Genomic DNA, 23,342 nt, shown 5'->3' on the forward strand with positions numbered 1-23,342 from the left:
TTTTCTACTATATGCTTTGAAACACAAAATGCTCACATGTAGAGAGAGTGCTGATTACTTGTGGCATTCAAGATCTTGCTCAAAGTCAACAGTACAGGGATGGGAAAATAACACATTTGTTGTTGTTATTTCTTATGGCACTTGTCATAGACAAGCCCACTGACAAAATCAGTGACTTTAAGCCAAGATTTTTAGCATCTCTTGTTTCAGTAGCGCCATTTAGGACCAAGAGTACGACTTAGCTACTCATGCGTCACAACCTTTTTTACAGGGCAGATTTCATTCACTCATCCACAGATCCTAATTTAGATCTAAAACAGAGAACGATCACCTCTGATCCCAGTGGTATTGTCTCGACTTGGTGGGCTTTGTGACCACGACAGATTTATACATACACCAGCCACCTTATACACTGAGAGTCTTCGGCGTTTGAATTCACTACCCAAGGGATGCGAGTTCAACACCCTACCAACCAGGCTATCCCAGCCTTTTTTACACATTTATTAGGAAGATGCAAGAAAGTTTCTGAGAGACCATTAACTCTGCTTGAAATATTGCATTCAAAGATATATTTCTTGTATCAAAGATATTTTCACACTTTATTCAGGAATTTCTCAAATAACAAAATAACAACAAAAAAACCATTTATTGTGACTTAAATCATTTATATATTTAGGTTTTATAACCATTAATTTCATGTGAAATTTTGTTTCAATATTTTATTTATTATATGATGTATCCTGATGGAAGAAATCCGATACAAATTTTAAATAAAACACTTTATACATGTTTGAATAGTGCAACATTTTCACTTGCAGGAACACAAATTTTGACATTTTTCAAAGGAAGACCATATTTCTTGAATTTCATTTGGGCTGAGTTGAGCTCTGTTGTAACTCTGGGGTTTACATTCCCTGTTGCATTCAAAATGGTCATCCTTTAAAGAAAAAAACAAAATCATGCAATTGCATGATAAAAAAATTAATAATGTTTCAGCACAAGTCGAGTTCAAGATAAAAATATTTCCAATTTTTTAGTTATTATTATTTGAGCTTTATTTTTTTTAAAAATGTGTTAACTTTTATTAATTTAATTAATAATAATAACAGGAATAAATAAATTAGTTAAAACTCTCTGCATTGATAAATTTATTTGCACATCTTTATTTTCTCTGAGGTAAGTATTTGTTTCATAGAAAGACAAAATCTTACACAAGGTTCCAACTCTTTTCCCGCATAAAAATTTAAAGCCTTGTTTAAGATTACTTTTAAGGCAATTTGACATACTATTAACAATAAATTTTACAAGCTTGTAACAAAAGTTGAATACAAATTTCCAATTACAATTACATTTCGATTTATCAAAATAATAAATTAAATTTATTACAATACATAAATTTCCAATTAAAATAACATTTCATGTTTACTTTTATAAATTATTTAATAAAACTATAATGAAAAATATATAATTTGTCAGTTCGAAAATTTATTGTTTGTGGATAAATTTTTAAAAAGAATGTTTCAAGAATATATAATATAATGATAGGGATTTCGACATGTGTCGATTTAAGAATGGGAATCTTGGATTTTAAAAGATTGTTATAAGCATTAAGGATTTTTATCCCTTCCATCGAAGTGTGAAAAGCAATGACTAGCAGTTTTATAGAGTGTGTGTAGAATTAATTAAATAAAAAGGGATATTGGATCAGGAAATCAGAGAACATTTTAGAATGAAATTAATATGGGCTAAATTTAGATAAAAATTGGGAAATTAATTAGGATTTAAAATACATTCAGAGATATCATTGTATTCAAAGTATTCATCATATGTATTCAAAGATAATTTCTTGAAGCTATTGAATATTTCAATACATATATGGAGCCATAATATTTTCTTTTATATTGCATTAGCATTATTTAACCTTATGGAATTCAGTTTTATATATATTTATTCATGTGTCAACATACTACTCTCTGCAATTAGTTATTTATAATATTGTCCTTCAATGGAGGGAGGAAATGCTAATATAGTGAGTGCATGGCAACACATTAAAAATAATAATAATAATTTTTCTACTGCATGAGTAATTTGCTAATGAATGTATATATTATTTTGGTTTAAAAATTCATAAATAGAATAAACTAACTGCAATCTGATGCTAAATAGATTATAGCATCCAAAATATAAGCCCTAAAAATTAGACTTTCACCTGAATGATTCTTTTATTAATATTTTCTCAAAACTGTTCTGAAGCATTTATTTTAGATTGCATGGACTTCAACAATTTAATGAATGTATATATATATATATTGCTTACTTCAATAAAATTAGTATTTATAGCCGATAACCATATACCCATTGACACATCTTCACCCTTCAATAAAAGAAAAAATTCAATTAAAACAATAAAATTTCTTGATTTTATATGCAGAACATGATATTCAAATACAAAATTCATAAAAAAAATTTAAAAAAAGCAAACGATGTAGCCATTTTTATCACTTTCTTTCATATACGAATGGAACATGATTTACAAGTTGAGTAAGGTTCTGATTTATTTTCCTTGTTTATCTTGTTACAGCAAGGCTATAAAAAAATCAATACAGTTTTAAACATGAATTATAATATATATCACTATGGAGGAAAGAGATTAATAGTATAAAAAATTGAAAAAAGTTAACATTGAAGATATTTGTTGCTGCAATAATAAGTCCATTACTTTTTGCTAGTTTTCTTAGACTTTATTGAAAATTGATCTCATCTGTACTGGATAAAAATTTTGTTGACATTATGAAACATTTAAATTTGCATGAATAGCAAGTTAGAATTCTGCTTAGAAATTCCATAAATGTTGAGATAATAAAAAATTCTTATGAAAGTAATAAAGATGTCTTAGTTGTATATAATTTAGTTCTGATTTTTTTTTTTTTTTGAAGTCTGTTATGACTATTTGTGAAAAAATTAGGTGAGCAACAAATAATGGAATTATTCCTCTTACCTTATTCTACAGTGCTTTATTGATAGTATTCCTCATTATTCTTAAAATTTTAAAAAGATGGTGTTTATTTTAAAACTATTAAAAGGAAAAAACTTTGAACAAGCTCACAGTTTCTGAAATAATAAATAACAATTCAGTAATGGTTGACTAGAAACCAATATGCTGCTTCCACATTTTGAATGTTGCTATTTTACCAGAAGTAACAGAAGTCCCGCACATGCTCATTAGCAGCAGTTCGGAAATCTCATGGAAAAAGAATAATTGTCTCAAGAATAACTGGACTGATCTATATAGGGGAAAAAATGGGAGAAAGGGATAGGGGTGAGTTTCAGCATTACACAAATATGAATGGTATTGTTTTATTTTTGGAATCTATGATTATTTTCTTTTATTCTTGCAATCTCCAGAGATCAGCAATTTTTAGAACAGGAAAAAATAACCAAGAAACTTAAAATTCCCTGCATTTTCCAGGTTTTTTAGGTGATTTTTGTATTTCCTATGTTTTTCAGGTGACTTGGCTGCCCAGTAAAATTGATGTAAGCCTTGCTGAAATTATGTGGCAGGCAACGGAATGTACGTGTGGAAGATGCTGAAGTAGCCTAATAATTTACTCCCAAAGCAAAGTTACTGTACATAATGTATAATTTTGAGTAATTTTTAAGAATAATTCATTGAAAAGGCAATTTTTTAAATTCATAATCCACTGGACCACATATATAACAGTGGGAAAACATTAATAATGCTTACTCTCAGGAGACTGCAGGTAAACATTGCTTGTAATTCCTCAGTTGATACAGCAGTTAAAATAAATGCGTTCCTGTAATATTCTACTTTGTGGCGACGCATAAAGATGTTGCAATTAACAACTAATATACATGTCCAGTTTCAAAACGATGGACAAGCTGAGATATTTGCATATATATTGCCAGAAAGCGGCAACAGAATTTTGTTGGTTGTTCTGATCTCGAGACAAATTTCACTGCCTCATAATTTCTGCATTTCAGTGATATCAAAATAATTAGTTAAAGTAAGTTTAAGTTATAAAAAGTATTTTTGAATATTCAAACAAATTACAATAATCCTAATGAAAATGATTCTTGTATTGATTGACTGAATGATTGAACTATTCTTGATTAGTTGAGTGATTGAGCTATTCTTGATTGGTTGAGTGAATGAACTATTCTTGCGGCTAAGTATAAAGAGATTTATGAACTTAACAATATTATTTAGTTTAACATTCAAATTGCGGAATTCACATACAAGTCCATTGACACTATTGTGGAAGCAAATGTAGCAGTTGATTATCCAACAGAATTTTTGAATTCACTCAATAGCTAAGAATGCCATTGCACATACAGGAATTGAAAATAGACATGACAGTTATCATGTTGTGAAATATCAATCAATCAAAACTTTGCAATGGTCCACAGCATGTAGTAAAAAAAAATCAATGAGCAACATTTTAGAAGCAGTAATCTTTACCGAACCTTTCAGAATTGAAGATGATCACATTCTTTGCATTTCTGTGATCCCAATAAATATGCCATTTTAATATAACATATTCCATTTACCAATTAAAATGGTGTTTGCAATCACCATCACCATTATGTGATTAAGATCTTAACATTAATTGCTCCTTGCATTTGCAATTATATGTTGCATGTTCTAAGGTTGGCAAACCATCAATCACTATATCTGTACAAATAATGGAAGATCATAAACATATTGTGAAATTAGAAACATGCAATTTCTCTTTTCTTTCTTGCCATTTAACCAGACTGAGCCATAGCAACATATGGCTGGGTACAGCTAATAAGACATAATTTATGAAAATAATAGATATTTAATTTTACTATATAAAAAGCAACATTTTTCTTTCCTAACATCACTTTACAAAAAAAATTCTTAACTAAATTATAGTCCCTATTAGTTTTGATAGTGACTAATAATTAAGATATAAAAAAAAATGATTCACTTAAGCAACAAAAAGACTTAAATGTTTTTACAATACAAAACAACAACAATGTGGGTTTTTTTCAGCAATTTAAACAATTAATTCAATTGGAATTGGATAATAAGTTACATTGCAAATATAACATGCAAAATATTATATATATGAGTGTAGAACAAAAATTTGTTATGCATAAATATGCTGATAAGAAATGTAGGATAGTTAGCTGGTTGTAAAACAGAGTCAAATCTATTTACATTACCAATTTTATACTCTTCTAATATATAACTTATGGTTTAAATATGTTGATATTTTATTCATTTCTACAGAAAGAGAAAGAGAGAAAGCACAGTTTAGAAACTGTAATCTCGGTAACTGAAGATTCTTTATACTTTGCTTATCATGAATTTACAATAAAACTAAATATATATTCTTTAGGAAGATTACAAAATCTGTACTATTAATTGAATAATGACTATTAGCTAATGAACTTGCTCTTTATTATAATTATAAAATTAAAACTATACTTACTTGATATGTATACAATAACTCAGCATTAGAAATTAACCAAAGGGCAATTTTTTGAGATATAACATAAGCAGCACCACAAGGAAATGTTGGGTAGTATGGCGACTGATAATCATAATCAGCCCATTTACCAATGTAATTTACAGGCCAATTTTTTCTAAATCTTTAAAAAAAAAAAACAGTTTATTCTGTCAAATTATTAGAGCATTCCAGAGAGAAAAATTCAAAATTTATATTCAAAATGTTTACTTAAAGCTTACCGACTCCATATCCATGCTTTGGTTGGATCAAACTGTGAGTCCTCAAGCAGCTTTTGTAAAAGTTGATCAATATTTATTAAGCTGTCATCATCTGTTTTCAAGATATATGAAAACTCATGATTGAAGTATAACCTATACAAAAAATATTTTATATTAGCATGAATAAAACATGCTATATAATAGAGTTTCAGTTATGCAACATTAAAATTAAATTACTTAAAATTCATAAATTTAAAACATTTATTCAATAGTTTCATTTTCATTATATGCTGTTTTTTTTTTTATTTTGTTATAAAGCATCACATTCCAATGGGTTGTTACATAGCAAATGCAGCTGATGATTCTGAGTCCATGAGATCACTGTGACGAAAATCTTTCAGTAATTTTTATCTCTGAATGATGTAATAAAAAAGTCCAGCTTATTATAAGCAATAACAAGAACAAGTTTGAAGAATAGCCATGTAATTTCAGTAAAGTTAAAAAAACTAATTAGAATGAACTAATACTTGATACTCAAACTTAATATTTAAAGTGCAAATCTTTATCAAATCAGGTGCAAATTTATCAAGGGGCTGCCTGTGACTATCTGCTATCAAAATGTAATTTTGCCGACAAGTAGCTTCTCTTTTCTTTAAGTCTTAAAGATTTCATCTTACCAGGAATCATACATAGAATATCCAAGGAAATCTTGATTAGATCAAAACTAAACCAAAAGTTCGCATTAGTTTTAACTCAAATATTTCTTGGAATGAAATGGCAGATTCCCTTACAAAAATAGTTATAGAGTCAAAATCATATTTTGAATACATTGTTTTTGAAAATATTATCATATATTACCCGAAAATCTCCCTATTTCGCTTCATATTATGTACCAAGCTATTCAAAATAGCAAGTACCAAGAATCTCTAGGATTCCTTCCTTTTAACACTTATCTCATGATTTAAAAAAGTAAAAGAGAGAACATAACAAGTCTAATGAGCCGGGTACCTGAAACTACATATGCACAATAGCCAAAGTTGAATTATTTTAAGATGATTTTCATCAAATCTAATCATGGTAATTTTTATTGCAACCTTATAAGTAGGGATTGTAATATCGGACCAAAATTTCAATACTGGTATTCGGTATTTTTTAGATCTTAATACCAGTTTTAATACCGGTATTAGAAATTTTAGAGAAAGGAAGAAAACACAGGTGTTTTCTATGTTTTATTTGCCAGTTTTATTAAGGAATGTAAATATCATAAAAAATAATTTGTAAATTACTGGTATTAAACAGTACATAAAGAATCACAAAAAAGTAAAGGAATATCTTATTTATTTAAATCACAAAAAAAGTGTAAATATCACTATTCAGTTTGTGGTACTATTACAAATTTTTGAAATGTGATCTTAAAAAACATAATGCATTAATTGTACGGTCGTTAAGCCTGAAAAATAGTTTTGTGCAAAAATTATCAGCTGTCGAAAATGCTCTTTCGGCATCTACGCTGGTTGGTGGTACTGTTAGCAATGAGCGATATACTTTTTCCAAGTATTTACCTCTAAATCCTTCATCTTCAAATAAATCGATTTCGCGTCGGATGGTTTTGGATATAGCTGATTTCTGTATTCTATTTTGGTTCATTAAATTTTTTTTTATTTATCCAATTTTTTTATTCTAATTTTTGTTCAAGAAACAATTCCTTTTCACTATCGACATTAGTGTCATCATAATCTTCAATTACTGAACCGAATTCTTCTGAATGTGGATAGGTTTGTAAGTAAAAAATTTTAAGAAAATTTACTATAAACTTAGTCAGATTTGAATTGGTTCTTTTCTTTTCTTTTTCATCTTCATTTTTAAAATCATTATAATTATATAAATACCATAAAAAAATTTCTATTTCGGTATGCCTTTCTTCTGTGCGATTTTTCAATGTAATATATAATTCTTCAGATAGTGATATGTGCTGTTCTGTCAGTGACTGCAACATGAAATTTATTAGCTATTAATAGAATCTATCCGACATAATGCCTCAATAGTCAGTATTATTGGAAGTAGAGCTGATACAGTTCTGGATATTAAGTCGAATTTGCTATCTGAAAAATTAATTTACAGGTTTAAGTCGATTATTGCTTTTTTGGATTGCATTTCTCAAAAATCGTTCCATCATTAGGAGTAAACTGTTCCAACCTGTTTTAGAATCTAATATTAACATATATTCTGTTTTATTTTCAGTTAGTATATATTTTAGTAATATGTCATTTTTCATAGGGGAACATTTAAATATCTTAACAATTTTTCGAATTTTATAAATTATAGGAAGCAATTCTTGATCATCCTCATTAGCAATATCTTCTTCAACAATTGCATTGTCATTATCTTCATTGTCAATATCACTCTCACTCTTACTCTCTTCAAAGTTGGAATCCAAAGTTTCTATATCCACAGTATTTGAATTCTTTTGTTCTTTATTTTTTTGGTATAATACATCTATTACTCCTAAAACTGAATTCCATGAGCATGGCACAATTGCTAAATTGCACCAATCAGCAAATTCTTCTTTGATCACTGAAAGGTTTTGACATATATTTGATTTCTTGGCATGAGGGAATGACAGGCTTTTCTGTTAAAGAGAGATTCCAATTAGTAGGAACAATGAGAAAGAATTATTAAGTATATGAGTTTCAAAAAGCTTTTAAGTTGTCTTTTCCTGACACCGTTAATTTTTTAACCCTTTAAAAATGCCATTATGAACCTAGAAACTCATGTTTCTTACATGAAATGTTATATAGCCTAAGTCTTGAGTGAGTCTTCAAGTCTCCACATATACATGTAAAAACAGTGACATTAAAAACGTTTTTCTATCTGAATACTTTATAGCAATAAATAAATAGATGTTTGAGGTTAAAAACTTTTTATGAGTTGAATTTTAAAAAAACTATACGACTTAGAAGTATATATGTTTTGCTTATTCTTTACGAATATGTAGAATAAATAGATACAGATGAAGCTATGAATCCAGCAGTTAATTGATTAAAAAATTGGCTTCATTTGCCAAAGATTTTAATGGCCATTCAATAATTTAGCCATTCAAGTAACATACAGTTAAATTCATAAATAATAAAATTATATGCAGTCAATATCTTAGAATAAAGAACAAAAAAGAGAGAGAGAGATCAAATTTTAAATTTTCCCATTTATTAAAAGTAGGGATCCCACAACTATAGATGGACTATTTTTAACTGCAGATGGACTAGAGAAAATACATTATGCAATTTGCTATAGGATACAGAAATCATTTAATTTACAAAAATAATTTTCATATTTTTAATTGTAATATTTATTTCAGAATCAAAAGAAAATCTCACCATTGATAGAATTTAAGTAATTTTGCTGGTAAACTTCTATATGTATCTGTAATATTCACAATGAGGATATCTTCTTTTTCAGCTATTTCTGTCCTTAATCTTTTATTTAATTCTTCTAACTGTAGGGACCATTGCTTTGTGATTAATTCCTCCTCATGTATCATTCTTTTTAGCTTTTCTATTTCTAGTATTTGGAATAAAAAATATTTAATTTTACTTAAAATTTCAAATTCTCAAAAATACTACACAAAGAAATATTAACTAAATAATTTTACAAAAATATGAAATGAAATTTAATACAATATGTTTTCTCTGATGCATTAAACAAAACTGTTGAATGAAATTTTAATTTGTGCATCCAATATCAAATATTTGACAAAATCCCTTTTTTTTATTAAAATTTTTTTTGATATTCCCTGTATTTTAAAAAACAATTAATCATCACTGGAATATGAATCTCAATGGAAAATTTATCTCTTTCTCTCTGTATACAAAAAGCAATATATTATGTAATGAGCAAATTTATAAATATTAAACCTACAAAATTGAGAATAATTTCCAAAGAATTTAATTTCTGCATTTTGCATGCCATCTGAACATTAAAAAAAAAATGAAAATGTACTCTAATACAAATAATATGAAATTAAGGATGATGCACATTTCATCAAAATTTATTCTGAAAAAATAACTTCTACCAAATAATTATACTTTTCTTTCTTTCTTTCTTCTTTTTTTTTTTTTTTTTTTTCCATCAAATATTAAATGTACTGAATTCTAGTCTTCAGAATTCTTTTGTAAATAAAATAAAAAACAATCAACATGCAGTCTGTATGTATGTCTTAAAATAAGAAAATTTATTTTAGAAATAAAATAATCTCTATTTCATACCTGGAACAAAAAATTTAATGCTCAATGCTACTCTTGCTTCAGAAAAAAATACTTTGCTATCTAAATGTTCTGAGGTTAAATAAACCTAAAATAAAAAATAATTTCGTCAGTATCAATGTTTTTTAGAAATAATTAATGAAAATGTTCATAAAATGCCACTAATAAAAAAAATAAGCAAAATAGGTTTTTTTTTTTTTTTTGAAATTTTAAACAATATTTGAAGGTGTTTTATAATATTTAGAATCTGTATGTCTTTAATAATTCAACAAAACAGAAACAGGGAGAATAAAAATCAAAGGGCATAGTAAAAAAAATAATAATTCTCAATATGTTTTAACCTATTTATTTAATAAGTATATCTGCAGTTAAATTTTAGGAAAGTCCATATCAGTCATTATGATTTCTGTTCAATGTATGTTTTTATTATTATTAACCCGATGTTTTTAGCTAACAGCTGAATTGTCAAGAATATTGGTTATTCAATTAATTAAATTCTTATACAAAACTTGATGTTTATGATACCTAAAAAAGTATTTTAAGAACCTTATATGTGTTTTTTTAATTATATACATAAATCATCTGAAATAAGTCATGTCTCATAACAATATAAGATTTAAAATTGTAACTGTTAAATTCATCTAATTTCTAACTTTGATGTTGCTTACCTCTGATTTCTCATATGAACTATATAGATATGTTTTTAAAAAAATATTTTTCCTTTGCCTTCATAAAATGGTATAAAATCATATAATTAAATATTTAATCTCATAATAAAAATGTGTGCATGTATGTATTGGTGCTCTATAAGCCCAAGCCCAACTGTATAATTTACAGTTACCAAACTTCACACCTTACTTTTGAGGTAAGGATGTACATACTGGAACAAGTTTTTGAAAATTTTAATTAGTTAAAAATTAAGTATTTGTGGCATTAAAATTGTGACGTTTTCCACCCATAACTTCAAAAAATATTACAACATAAAAATTATTTTTATGTCTTCGCAAATTTCAAAATATTATCCTTACAACGATGCTGTTTTCCAGTAACAAATTACATTGCTACTCCAATGGTTTTTATTGTTACACTAAATATTTCCTTCCATTGTTGAAAGCTAAAGAAGAATTCTATTTAATATCTGTAGTTTAAAAAACAATAAAAAATTTATAACACCATAAAATTTAAATGACAGATAAATTGGATATTTAAGCTTTTAATACAGTAGTAGGATATCGTCATGGAACTAATGATGAACAGAGCATATGCAAGACAAAATAACACAGCTTTGATATTTGACATTTTGAAGAATCATGGCCATGAAATTATAGCTAAAAGTTTTAGCTGAAATGAAATATAATCAATCAGCACAGCAAATCAGCTGGTTGCTGAAGTCGACTTGTAAAACAATAAAATTACTTTAAGTAATCATAGGTAAGGTTTAAATTTCAATATAGTAAAAACGATCATTGAAAATCGCTAAAAAAATGACTACATTAAGAAAATATTTGCAAGACCCCTAAATTGGCATTATTAAAAAGCTAATTTTTAAATTTGGAAATAATATAAAAATTAGTTTTCTGTAATAATAATTTTGGGAGTTATCACAAGAAAAACTGCCAACATTTTTTTTAAAAAAACGCCAAAAAATTTTTAATTATTTTTTTTAAATTGCCCAAAGTTGCTTCTTTACGGTTTTTACAGTATATGTATGTAAGATTTGGTAGCTCTAAGTCAAATGATTTATCCTGCTGAGCAACAGCACATTTAAGTACACATTTTCCTTTATTTGTTGTACAAATGACAATTTCCATCAAAGTAAACAAATAATTTCTAGCACTATATGATGCATATTTTTCCCAAGAAATCAAATAAAAAAATTTAGTAGAACATGTTGTATGTATAGTAAAATCACAGTACATTAAAATAGACTGGCTTGTGTAAAAGAAAAAGCAAGCTTTCACAATCTTGTAGAAATTTTCTTTTAGTTATTCATTTTTTTAAAACAATAAACTTCAAAATGTGCATTTCATTTCTTTGTTTACAATTCATAGCTATCAGACAAAAAGATGTTTAAAAAAAATTATAGTAATCGCATAGCTACAGACAACAAAAATGTCCGAGATCTAATTTCATCACTTTGAAATGTTTCATAATTAATAGTTGATAAATCCTATAAAAAATTTGATATTTTAAATAAAAATTTTAAGTGGTGGTTTCTTTATGTAAATTAAATAAAACTTAATAAAACTATAACTGGAATAATATCAGATATATTTCAGTACAACAATTTATTACAAATGAAATAACAGAATATTTTGAAATGAGAATTTGATTTTACTGCAGAAATAATAATAAAAAATTCAGTATAAGTTTACAAGAATTTTGAATAATCCTGACAAATTAAAATAATTAAACGAATAATTAATGAAATAAGATAAAAGTTTTTTTAAATATAAAATCTTTTTCAATGAAAACATGTCAAGTTAAATTAATTTCAAGAAAAATCTAATTATACATCTTTATCAGAAAAAGAAATATATACATACTCTTTTGAAAGTAATAATTCCTCCACCATCATTCCAAACCATGTCTAAACAAGACCTTTCTTTTAAATAACCTTCAATCAAAATAAGTCCTTCATAATACTATAACAAAAAAATGAAGTTTATTTACAAAAATGTGTTTTTAAACACTGAAATTTTATTCAGGATATAAAATTATAATATAAGAAATATATTTTTAACTCCAAAAGAATTTATTTTGCATGTATTTTAATATGTATGTAAAAGAATTGTCAGTTTAATTTGGAATTGCAAATCATATCAGAAAAAACTTCGAGTTTTTAATATAATTTGCACAATAGGGTTCAACTTTGGTATTTGGATGCTTTTCAGGTTGTGATAAATTATCAGATGTGGCTGATCGAAACTTGGTTGGAGTGAAATGAATTATACTCTGAAGTAATTTAATGAATGGTTATTATAATCTTAAGGTAATTTAATGTTTCTTCTCAGTGGCATAACTGGGGTGAGTAATCAGGGTAAGTGGTTTGGGTGTTATTACCAGGTGATGTAATAGGATGTATAACAGATTGAAAAACTCTTTTTAACACATTAATTGCTTGTTTGACTGCGCAATTTTTATTTTATTAATTTTACACTGCTAACTGTATTATTATTTCTACTTAAACATTAGCTTAATTGTGACTGTAATACAGAATTTTTTTACTTTCTTTGCTTCTCTTGTATTTGGATACACTTAATATTTTTAAGAAGCTAACTTGTACATTTAATAAGGAGATCATCTATAACCAAACTCCATAGATAAAATAAATTAATTGAATTTAATAAAAAGTACATTTTAACTCTTATTCCCCAGACTTAAAAGGCTTCTTAAAAACAAAACTGAAGACATTTTCTTTCATCTTAATATTTCTATATATTTAGTAAACTCAATTAATTGCCAACTTCAATTCCAGATGCAAACATTATTTCTGACATAGAAAAGTAAATCATGAACATTTGAAAATACTTTTGTGATTAATAAACAAAAGAAAAAATATATCCCCTTAAAATAAGTGAATCAAATGAATAATATTTGACAAAACTAGACACTATGCAAATTGGGATATATTTTCTTAGTTTCATATCAATAAACTAAGAAAGTTACATCTCTATTCACTAAACATTCTTATTAATCAACTAAGAAACAATGAATGATTTGAAATGGCTAATGGATTGATACAAATTAAACTTAATAAGAGTCAGGATTAAAATCCATTAATATTAAAAGTGCAACCCTTAACAAATTGTTATCCTTAGAGGAGAGGGAAAGGCTAGTAAATGGATATTTTTGCTCTTTTTGAAGGTAGAATAAATTTATATGTTGTAAATTTGAATTAGAGCATCCAATAAAGAAACTTTCATGTGTGTATGTATGTAATAATATTCGTAATCTAATTAAAATCTTAATTAATTTCTTAATTTTTATCTTAAATTAGCCCATAAAACTTTATTCTAAAATTTTCTCTCACTTCCTGATCCAAATCTCACTTCATTATTTCAAACACATGCTCCAAAAATTGTTCATGTTTTAAACCCTATGCTCCTGAAGAATGCTCCTATGAAGAGATAAAAATCCCTAACACCTATAGCATACTAAGGATACTAAGATTCCCTTTCATGAACTGACATGTGCCAAAGAAATCCATAAAGTATCTTGTTGGAAAAGCACTAAGGAAAAATTTACTCACACTTTCTGCTTGTGTCCAGTGAAAGGACAATTGTTTTCACTAGTCATCACACTATAAAAACCATGCCCTTCCATGGAGAAATATATTAAAGTTAATTCCAAATTTATCTTCTTCTCAACCATGTATCTGCAGAATTATGTGTGTGTGTTTGTAATAATATTTTAACACCTATTTAAACTTAATTAATTTCCTAATTTTTAGCTTAACTTAGCCCATATTAACTTCAAAAATATTCTCTTATTGATCCCATTCCGCTTTTTCTATTTAATTAATTCAAGAGAAATTTCGTAAAATGCTTACATTTGCACTTTCACACACTCTGAGTGAAGGGATAAAAAATTGACAGCCAAGCGAATTCTATTCTCCCTATGATTCTCTTGCCTAATCAACATGTGTAAAGAAATCTCTATCAGAATCTCATAGTATATAAGCACTGGGAAAATTATTTTCCCTCTTTTTTATACTTGTTCCGCATTGCAAGCGGACGCTTGTTCGTCCGCTCCTCTTGTACATAAATCATGTCTGCCCGGATAGAATAAAACAAAGTTAAAAATTCTAAGTGTCTTCCCTCTTTTTGGCTACGATTCTGCTTAAAAAATTATATGTTTACACACACACACACACACACACACATATATATATATGGAAAATGAATTCTGGAGCTGCTGAGCTGCTCCATAAATGACTGCTTGAGCCATATGACCAAACGATTCAGTTTCAAAATTTCTGTTGGTCAATAATCGTCTCATTCCTGCTCAATATATTTCACTGAATAATTAGTCAAATAACTGTTTTACATAATCTCAGTAATCCAGAACAGATACAAATTCCATAAAAATTCTAAATCTTTTCATTTATTAAAGCTTATAGCAAATTCTTATTCCAATTTTTTTAAATGCAATATATTATCAAACTGTCTTCATTTAAATTGAAAGTAATATTTTTTAATTACTTTAAAACAATTATTTAAGTTCAGTAAATTTCTTATAAAAGTAAATTTTTAGTTATTTTTTTTTTCTATATTTTCAATGATAATGGTAATAATTGTTTGAATCATTTTCTTAAATTTATTCCAAATATTTGAAATATATTTTCTTTAAAAACAAAGTATCTCAAAGCCTCTTTTCAAAAGCTTACCCTAGTTAAATCTGCTCCTCAATATTAAAATAAAATGAATTTGTAGTAAATCAGTTTAAATTTTATATTACCAACTGCTAATTCTAATTTAATAAGGAAAATCATGTAATTATTTTTAAAAATACTCTTTTAAGTTGGACTTCTATATTCTTTAATTCAGTATACAGACATTTTTAAAAACAATCAAAATTACCTTTTGTACTTCAAAAAAATTCCTCACTTTCAGTTTATCATAAATGTTACATACATATATATATATATATATATATATATATATATATATATATATATATATATATATATATATATATATATATATATTTATAAACAAGTCAAGGGCATTCCAATGGGGACAGCTTTCTCAAGTGCTTTAGCTAATATTTTCCTGCATTACTATGAGAAAAAAATAATTAAATATAATTTAATAAACGGGTGGAGATATATTGATGACCTACTTTTGATTAACTTCGACAATACTAATATTATTACTAATTGCTATCCAAAAGATTTAATTCTAAAAGATACAAATATAAATCAACTTGAGGCTACCTTTCTGGATTTAAAAATCGAAATTGCTAATGATAAAACAATAGTTGGTATATACGATAAAAGGGATGATTTCAACTTTAAAATAACAAAACTATGTAACTACCATTCCAATCTAAACTCTAAAATTTTCAAAAATCTAATTTTCTCACAAGTTAACAGGATCAAAAGGGTTTGCAATAATAAAAATTCTTATATTGAAGCATCAAATATCCTCCTTAAAAATTTAATTAAAAATGATTTTCCTAGAAATTACTGTAATGTCAATTTTTTAATTAAACAAGGTATGGTTTGGGATTAATCTTTTGGCTTAAATAATAATAGAAATTTACTTGCATATTGGATCACTCAATAGATGGCGCTGGGTGCCTACCTCTGTTTACATAATTTAACCGTTAACTTTCAAAAACAGGAAATCACAATCGATTGTTTAAAGTTTCATTCACTGTTGGAAGGTATGTTCTGGCCTTTTTGTTTTTAATTTTAATTTTAATGCTGTTTTTGTTTTTATTGTTATTGTTTTCATTGTATTTTTACTTTGTGGTTTTTTTCTAATTTGTTATTTTGTATTTCCTTTCTGTTAAAATGGTATATCTCTTGAGCATAATTTCGGGGGATTTTCGGGTCACGAGGAATCATTATTAGACTTAATGTCTGTATGTCCTCACAGAAAAAATCCCTTTATTTGAATCCCTGCCTGAGGGTGACCCTTGAAAAAGTCTTCAGGCCGGATTCTTTTTTAATATTTTTTAATAATTTTTTTTGGTTTAATTTTTATTTGATTTTGTTTTTCCTATTAACTTGATTCTAATACTTTTGTATATATATATATATATATATATACAGCTTATCATAAATGTTAATGTTATATATAATGTTCAGTTTATCATAAATATTTAAAACTAGTCACCTCTAGCAATCAACTGGTTCAATGCAATACTCATAATAAATTATTTTAGATCAACCATTTTAATATAACTTCCAGATTGCGCCAAATTATCTATTGTGTTATTTTAACTGTCTTAGCTAATCTTTGTTTATTGTATACATGAACCCTCCAATTAGAGACAATCATATAACATCATAGCGTTATTAAAAACATAATTATCCAGTTTATGTATTTCTAAATTGTGCAATATTTAATTTTAAAATTTTTTATTTGTCTTGTAAACGACACAGATATTAAATAGATTTCTTCTATTTTAGCTTTGATCAAATGCATGTGATCAAATATTTGGTGAAACAATGAAAATGATTTGAAATTCAGGATAACAGTGTAATTTCTTAAAAAACAGGCAAAAAAATCTTTCTGAAAATTTGCCACATTTGCACAGCTATTAAGTTTTAGAATTAAAAAGACACTTATTTGAAGTTTGAAATGCAAGACATTTATTTAAATTTTTTGGTGCAAATTTTATTTATTTAGATATTTTCAGGAGTAATCGTAGAAAATGCTATAATTCAGCTTAATTTTCAATTAATTAAAAATTCTGATTAAAAAAATTGCCCTCAGGTGCAGATTACCACCTTCCAATGTATAAGAGCACCAAATTTGATAGCTGTAGATTTAACAGGCTGACCTGTAGAGCATCAACACACATACGCATACATTCATCTTCATTACTAGTAAAGACTCAATTTCCAGAATTAAATTTATAAACTTTTATTTGCAAGCATCTTAAAAAATTGTGTTATGGTATTAGAATTCTTTAAAGAATGGATCATGAAATCTATCAGATGTTTACAAATTACATTTTAAATCAACTTATCTACACTAACAATGAAGATAAAATGCATGTTTGCATGTGATGGTACTCTACAATACAGATGGATTGACCTACAACTACCAAATTTGGCATATGTATATCTTGAATGATGGGAAAGTGAAATTCAAAATGAATTTTTGAAATTCCAATCAGAATTTTAATTAATAAAAAAAATGAGCTGAATTTTGGCATTTATTAGCTTCCAAAAATGTTATTGCACAAAAATTAATTTTACACTATTTCAAAAAATTTTTTAAAAGAATGTAATAATTATACAAATTCTTACTAAAAATTGACAACTGAAAAGAAAAAAAAAAATTTTTTTCACCTGATTTCTAATAACAGATTATATTTTTACTCTAAAATTCAAATTGTTTTCATTATTTCATCAAATACTTAATTGCGTGATTTTCTTCCATTACTTACAGCTAAAAGAGAAAAAGAGATTGTTTAATATCTGTGCAGTTTAGAAGACAAATAAAAAAGTGAAGTTACAATATTGCAAAATTTAGAAGATAGCTGAACTGGATAGTTACATTTTTTATTACTGTGCAATGTTATGGGACTGTCATCATTAAAAAGGTCCATATATGCAATAAACAGAATTTAATTCAGACAGTTTAAAATAACACAGTTTTAATGTCAGACAATAAAACAATAATTTGACAAATTTCAAGAAATCATTTTAAGTCATAAAGAATTCCAGATTTGTTTGGACAGTAAAAATTCAAATAGTAAAAAAAAAGTTATGAAACATTTCATGATAGCAATTTTTTTATATGTATATATAGAGAGCTTCAAATGGGAGAGGAACTCAAAGATTAAAGTAACTTACACAGTACAATTATATTGCATAGAATTTTATTAAATAGAAATAATGTTTTTTCTCCATTTTGTTTGATAATTACATTGAAATTAATATAATTATTCATGTACTTGCCCACGTGAATTTCAAAAACAACATTTTTTGAAATATAATTTATATTAAAACATTTCAAAGCTAGAAAAGTCACTGACTACAAATGTGGATTAACTACTAATTGTTATTAAACTTTTGGAAAAAATACAATAAATAAGAATTTGACTTACTTTTGGAAGTAAAATAGGGTCAACATCAGCATACAAGTATCCATGCAAAGCAATAGATTTATTCAACAAAACTGAAGTTTGTATAATTATTTCCTAAAGCAATGTATAAATTTAATTTTTCTAAAATGTATTTTAAAAAAGAAAATTACAAATAATACTGGAAATAATAAATACATTTTAGTTACCTTGTTTTGTACATCCATAATAGCTACCTTCGTTTCAATATTTTCTGGTAGAAGTGAAGATAATATCCCTAATTGTGTCACAACAACTGGATAGTTCACCTGAAATTCAAAAATATTCCCTTAAAATCTATATACAATTGATTTCATATAATGTGTAAAATTCTGTAATTCATAATGTGTTTCAAAATCATTTATGACAAATACACATAAAAAAATCAAATTTAATAAAGATTTTACATGCATATCAAATAACCAAATTTTATTGAATATCAAATACATAAATATTTTTTGTAGCTAATTCTACTGCAAAAAAAATGTACTTATAATTGTAAATAATTTGAAACTAAAATAGAAAGAATTACAACAAAATTTTCACTACGAAAAAATAATAGAAAGATTTGTGCATTGCAGAATAACAAATTTATATTTTTCATTTATATTCCTTCTGTTGAATACTTACAAAATAGATGAAATAGTTTGCCATAAAGAATTTTAAAAAGTTGCATTATCTAATAATATTTAATAAATAAATAAAATTATGAATTTTATTTATAATTAGCACAACTATTTCTCATTCTTGCAAATTCAAAGAATATAAAAATCACCCATTTTAAAGTTATGATTAACTCTAAATAATATTTTTATTTAAATCCGGTTAGTAAGACAAGCAGTGGGCAAATTTATCTATGTTATTACATTCATTCATGTCATTTTAATATGCAATACCTGAAAACTAAAACCTCCATAAAAGTGTTTTTCCAAATTTGAAGAGCAGTTATCAGTTTGTACTTCATTTGCAGTAAAAAAAATTTCTTGAAGACCTAAAATATTTCAACACAAATTAAGAACTGGAAATTTTTTTAAAAAATACTCGTTTCTTTTTATTAAACTATTATACATATACATTTTATTTTCAATTCACAGTTTTCTTCATATAAAATAAAAATATAGAGAAATATTTGTTTAATAATTTGAATAAGAGATAATATATGCACAATTTTACAACATAAAGTAATAAATGATTGATTAAATACTTACAATTTTATTAAATAAACTACAAACTACTGGGCGATAACTTCATCATCGCGATATTCAGCCAAGGTATATTGTAATTTCCTGATATATCATGATTTTATTATTTATTTATTGAAATAATAAATTGTACAGCGCTTTTCTTAATATAATGACATCAGAACTTTTCCAAAAAGGAATTTTTAGTTATTGGTTTCCTGATATATCATGATTTTATTATTTATTTATTGAAATAATAAATTGTACAAAGCTTTTCTTAATATAATGACATCAGAACTTTTCCAAAGAGGAATTTTTAGTTACCTTGCTAATTTTCATTTGTATAAAATTATTCATGCTTTTTCATAAAATAAAATAATTAAAATATATCAAAACCACTTAAAAAGAAGATGCTGCCGTAGCATTTCATTTTAGCTATATATATATTTCTCAATATATCATAATATCTTATTTTGTTAATAACAGAGTACTTTTTCAAATGTCTCCCTTTTTAAAACTTATTTAGAAGATTTCACTAAATTTTATTATATACTCAATGGCATCAAATGTTCAAAAAGTACTGAAATTTCAATAAATATTGAAAGTTTAATAAAGATTGATGAGCACCTAAATTTAACCAGTAATAAAATGATAAGACAAACCAATTTGCAGCTAAAAATAAACTTTATTATAAATACAAAAACATAATTTGATAAAAAGTATATTATAAAATAAAAATGAAATTTTTATGGTTAGAAAATTTGAAACATCATATTTTTTAAACTAAAAAATCACACATCATAAAAAAATCTTTATGATTAACAAGTAAAAAAGAAAAAAATTAACATCCTGACACATATTCCATTTTTTTTTTTTTTAACATTTTTTCTGCAAATGTTCTACATTGAGGCTTATGATCAAGTTTTAACTTGCAATAATTGAATATATGCATTAAACCATAATATATAATGCAATACATCATGTAAGTTGATATTAGCATTTGTAACTGCTGGACGTCAAAGTGAAATGATTTATGAGGATTATGACAAAAGTTTCTTGAATTTATTTAACATCCTTGAAGATTCTGTTAGATTTTGGCTTTAGCAATATGTTCTTATCATGATATATCTTTAATGTAAATCATAAATTGTGAGGTCTGAAAGTAGGCTTTGATTGTAAGTAGTACAAAATTTAAGCTCTGAAGTCATTTTGAAACAAAAATGTTGCAAAACACACTTTATTTATATAAAAAAAAGGATACTTTTCTGGAATATAAAATCATTAATGCAATTTGTTTTTTATTTTTAATTATTTTTTAATATGTAAAGTTATATTTAGAACACCCTGTATTATTCAATGATCACAAAAGCCAGGTCAGATTATATACTTAATTCAAATGTTTCTCAAAATTAGCACAATAAATCAACAAATTCAAAAATTAAAATCAATGAATACCTGAAATATCCACTTTCCATTTTTCGCAATCATATTCATTAAGCCTATATTCAGGAGGTATTTTACATGAATTATTTCCAACAATAAACCAAGCTCTAACATCACTATTTCTAGACGAATAATTTTGCAGCCATGATGATCTTGCTGCTTGCCTCAATTCAAAATTTTTTGGTGCTGATAAAATACCAATGGCCAGAACTATCCCTTCTGTGATGAATACATAAAAAAGGAAATAGACAAATATATATATTTTATGCAATGAAAATACCTTCTTTATACAGATGACATATTTGTTAATAATCAAATTTTTATTTACAAGAAAAATTTTCTACAGTTAATATGAAGCCTTAAAAAGACAGAAAATAACACATCTCTGAGTTATTGATGATAAAATTAAGAAAAAAAAAAAAAAAAATTAAGTGATTCAAAAGATAAACACACACACACACATATATATATATATATATATTAGATATATTTTGATTAATGTTGATTCAGTTGCAAATCAAGAATTTTATGATTATTATTTTTAATAAATCAGTCATTTCTAATGATATTCCGATCATATAACATTTGTATATATTCAACTGCATTTTATAACACAACTTATGATTAAAATGCTATAAATATACATTAAAGTTAAAAAATATGATACATATTTTTCACCATAGTCAGGTATTTATGCATTTAATGGCTTGGTAGGGATAAATTATCGAAGATATCAAGTCAATTGACTATGTTTATCAGTGAAATGAGGTTAAAATTTGCTAATAACACATGGTTAAACCAAAAATTAGCCAAAGATATGTGATTAAGCTAAAAAGGATTACATAAGAGAATTGAGTACATGGCTGCATGAATTGCTTTACTCATTGTATTGAGTACATTGAATTGAGTACATGGTAATTTTTTAAAGATGCCAATCATCTTAATCCTTTTCAAATTTCTTCTTTTTTTTTTTATTAGTCTGGCGAGTTTTGACAGGTTTGGCAAGATTTTTTTTTTTTTTTCTACTGGGCGAGAACCTGGTACCTAATTCTCCTTTTTTAGCACTATAAGTTCAGAAATCACAAATGGTCAATCAAAAAAAAAAAAAACCTCAATGGCATATTGTTACTACACGACTCTATATTTGATATAATTGAAAAGAAAGTTTATTTCAAAACTAAATAATATAACTAACACTTCTGAATTTCGGAATCTGAATTATACTGAGAAAAAAAGTTACTATTGTTGAGAATTATATATAGAAACTCATTTTAATAATTATGATATATAGTTAAAATAAATATGAACAAATTTCATTTTAAAAAATGAACTCAATAAAAATAATTCATTAAAAAAATTTCATAAATTTCCTTTACACCCCATTTTAAAATGGTATAATAAAACGAAGCATATATTCATGTAAAAGTTACATATATTAGTGTTTTTCTTTTTTATTTATCAAAAATATTTTTAGGAGAAATATGATTTAAAGGGCATTTCTTTTTCATGCGAAACATATTTTTCTAAATATTAGGGAATGACAAAAAAAAAGTGATTTGGAAAACAAACAATAGAAACAAGAGATGAAATTGGAGATTGATATTTTAAAATATCCCGACTTCGGTTTGAAAAATTCCAGTTGCATAAACGTGAAAGATCTTCTTGATAAAATGTTACTATCAAAGCAATAAAAATGCATAAAAACGACTTGAAATAGAATAACATAAGAATAACAATTCCCAGAATAAGCGTGTTTTTAAAATAAAACGTAAATATTCTTTTAAAAGCAGACGAAACTAATGCCTTTGATGCCAGATATTCATTTCCTAATGTGAAAATTACAATTAATGAACTGAATCTATGCTTCTCGTATAAACATTTCAGCGCTTCGCTGCTTTTGACAACTTTAAATAATCATTTGAATACAATCTTATGTTT

The 23,342-nt window shown here is 25.9% G+C and overlaps 1 protein-coding gene across 1 annotated transcript; it reads right to left on the reverse strand.

Annotated features, from left to right (window-relative positions):
* Positions 1-704: 704 nt before the first annotated feature.
* LOC129984035 (UDP-GalNAc:beta-1,3-N-acetylgalactosaminyltransferase 2-like) lies at positions 705-23,200 on the reverse strand. Its single transcript, XM_056093791.1, has 12 exons — positions 23,024-23,200; positions 21,417-21,623; positions 19,677-19,771; positions 18,951-19,049; positions 18,766-18,858; positions 12,522-12,620; positions 9,979-10,063; positions 9,091-9,274; positions 5,738-5,869; positions 5,481-5,640; positions 2,318-2,374; positions 705-937 (listed from the first exon to the last, which is right to left on the reverse strand). Exons 1-12 carry the CDS (start codon positions 23,127-23,129, stop codon positions 809-811), a joined length of 1,446 nt encoding a protein of 481 aa, XP_055949766.1. The 5' UTR covers positions 23,130-23,200; the 3' UTR covers positions 705-808.
* Positions 23,201-23,342: the final 142 nt, after the last annotated feature.

Source organism: Argiope bruennichi, chromosome 9 (assembly GCF_947563725.1).
Source record: "Argiope bruennichi chromosome 9, qqArgBrue1.1, whole genome shotgun sequence".
In the NCBI taxonomy this organism is placed as follows: Eukaryota; Metazoa; Arthropoda; class Arachnida; order Araneae; family Araneidae; genus Argiope; species Argiope bruennichi.

Bases quoted from the DNA above. Each gene is read 5' to 3' on its own strand.
- LOC129984035 (XM_056093791.1), bottom strand. From the start codon at position 23,129: ATGTTATTCTATTTCAAGTCGTTTTTATGCATTTTTATTGCTTTGATA. The intron at 12,621-18,765 runs GTAAGTCAAATT...TTTTTGTTATAG, and splicing joins ACCCTATTTTACTTCCAAAA to TATTATGAAGGACTTATTTT. The intron at 9,275-9,978 runs GTATGAAATAGA...TCCAAATACTAG, and splicing joins CATTAAATTTTTTGTTCCAG to AAATAGAAAAGCTAAAAAGA.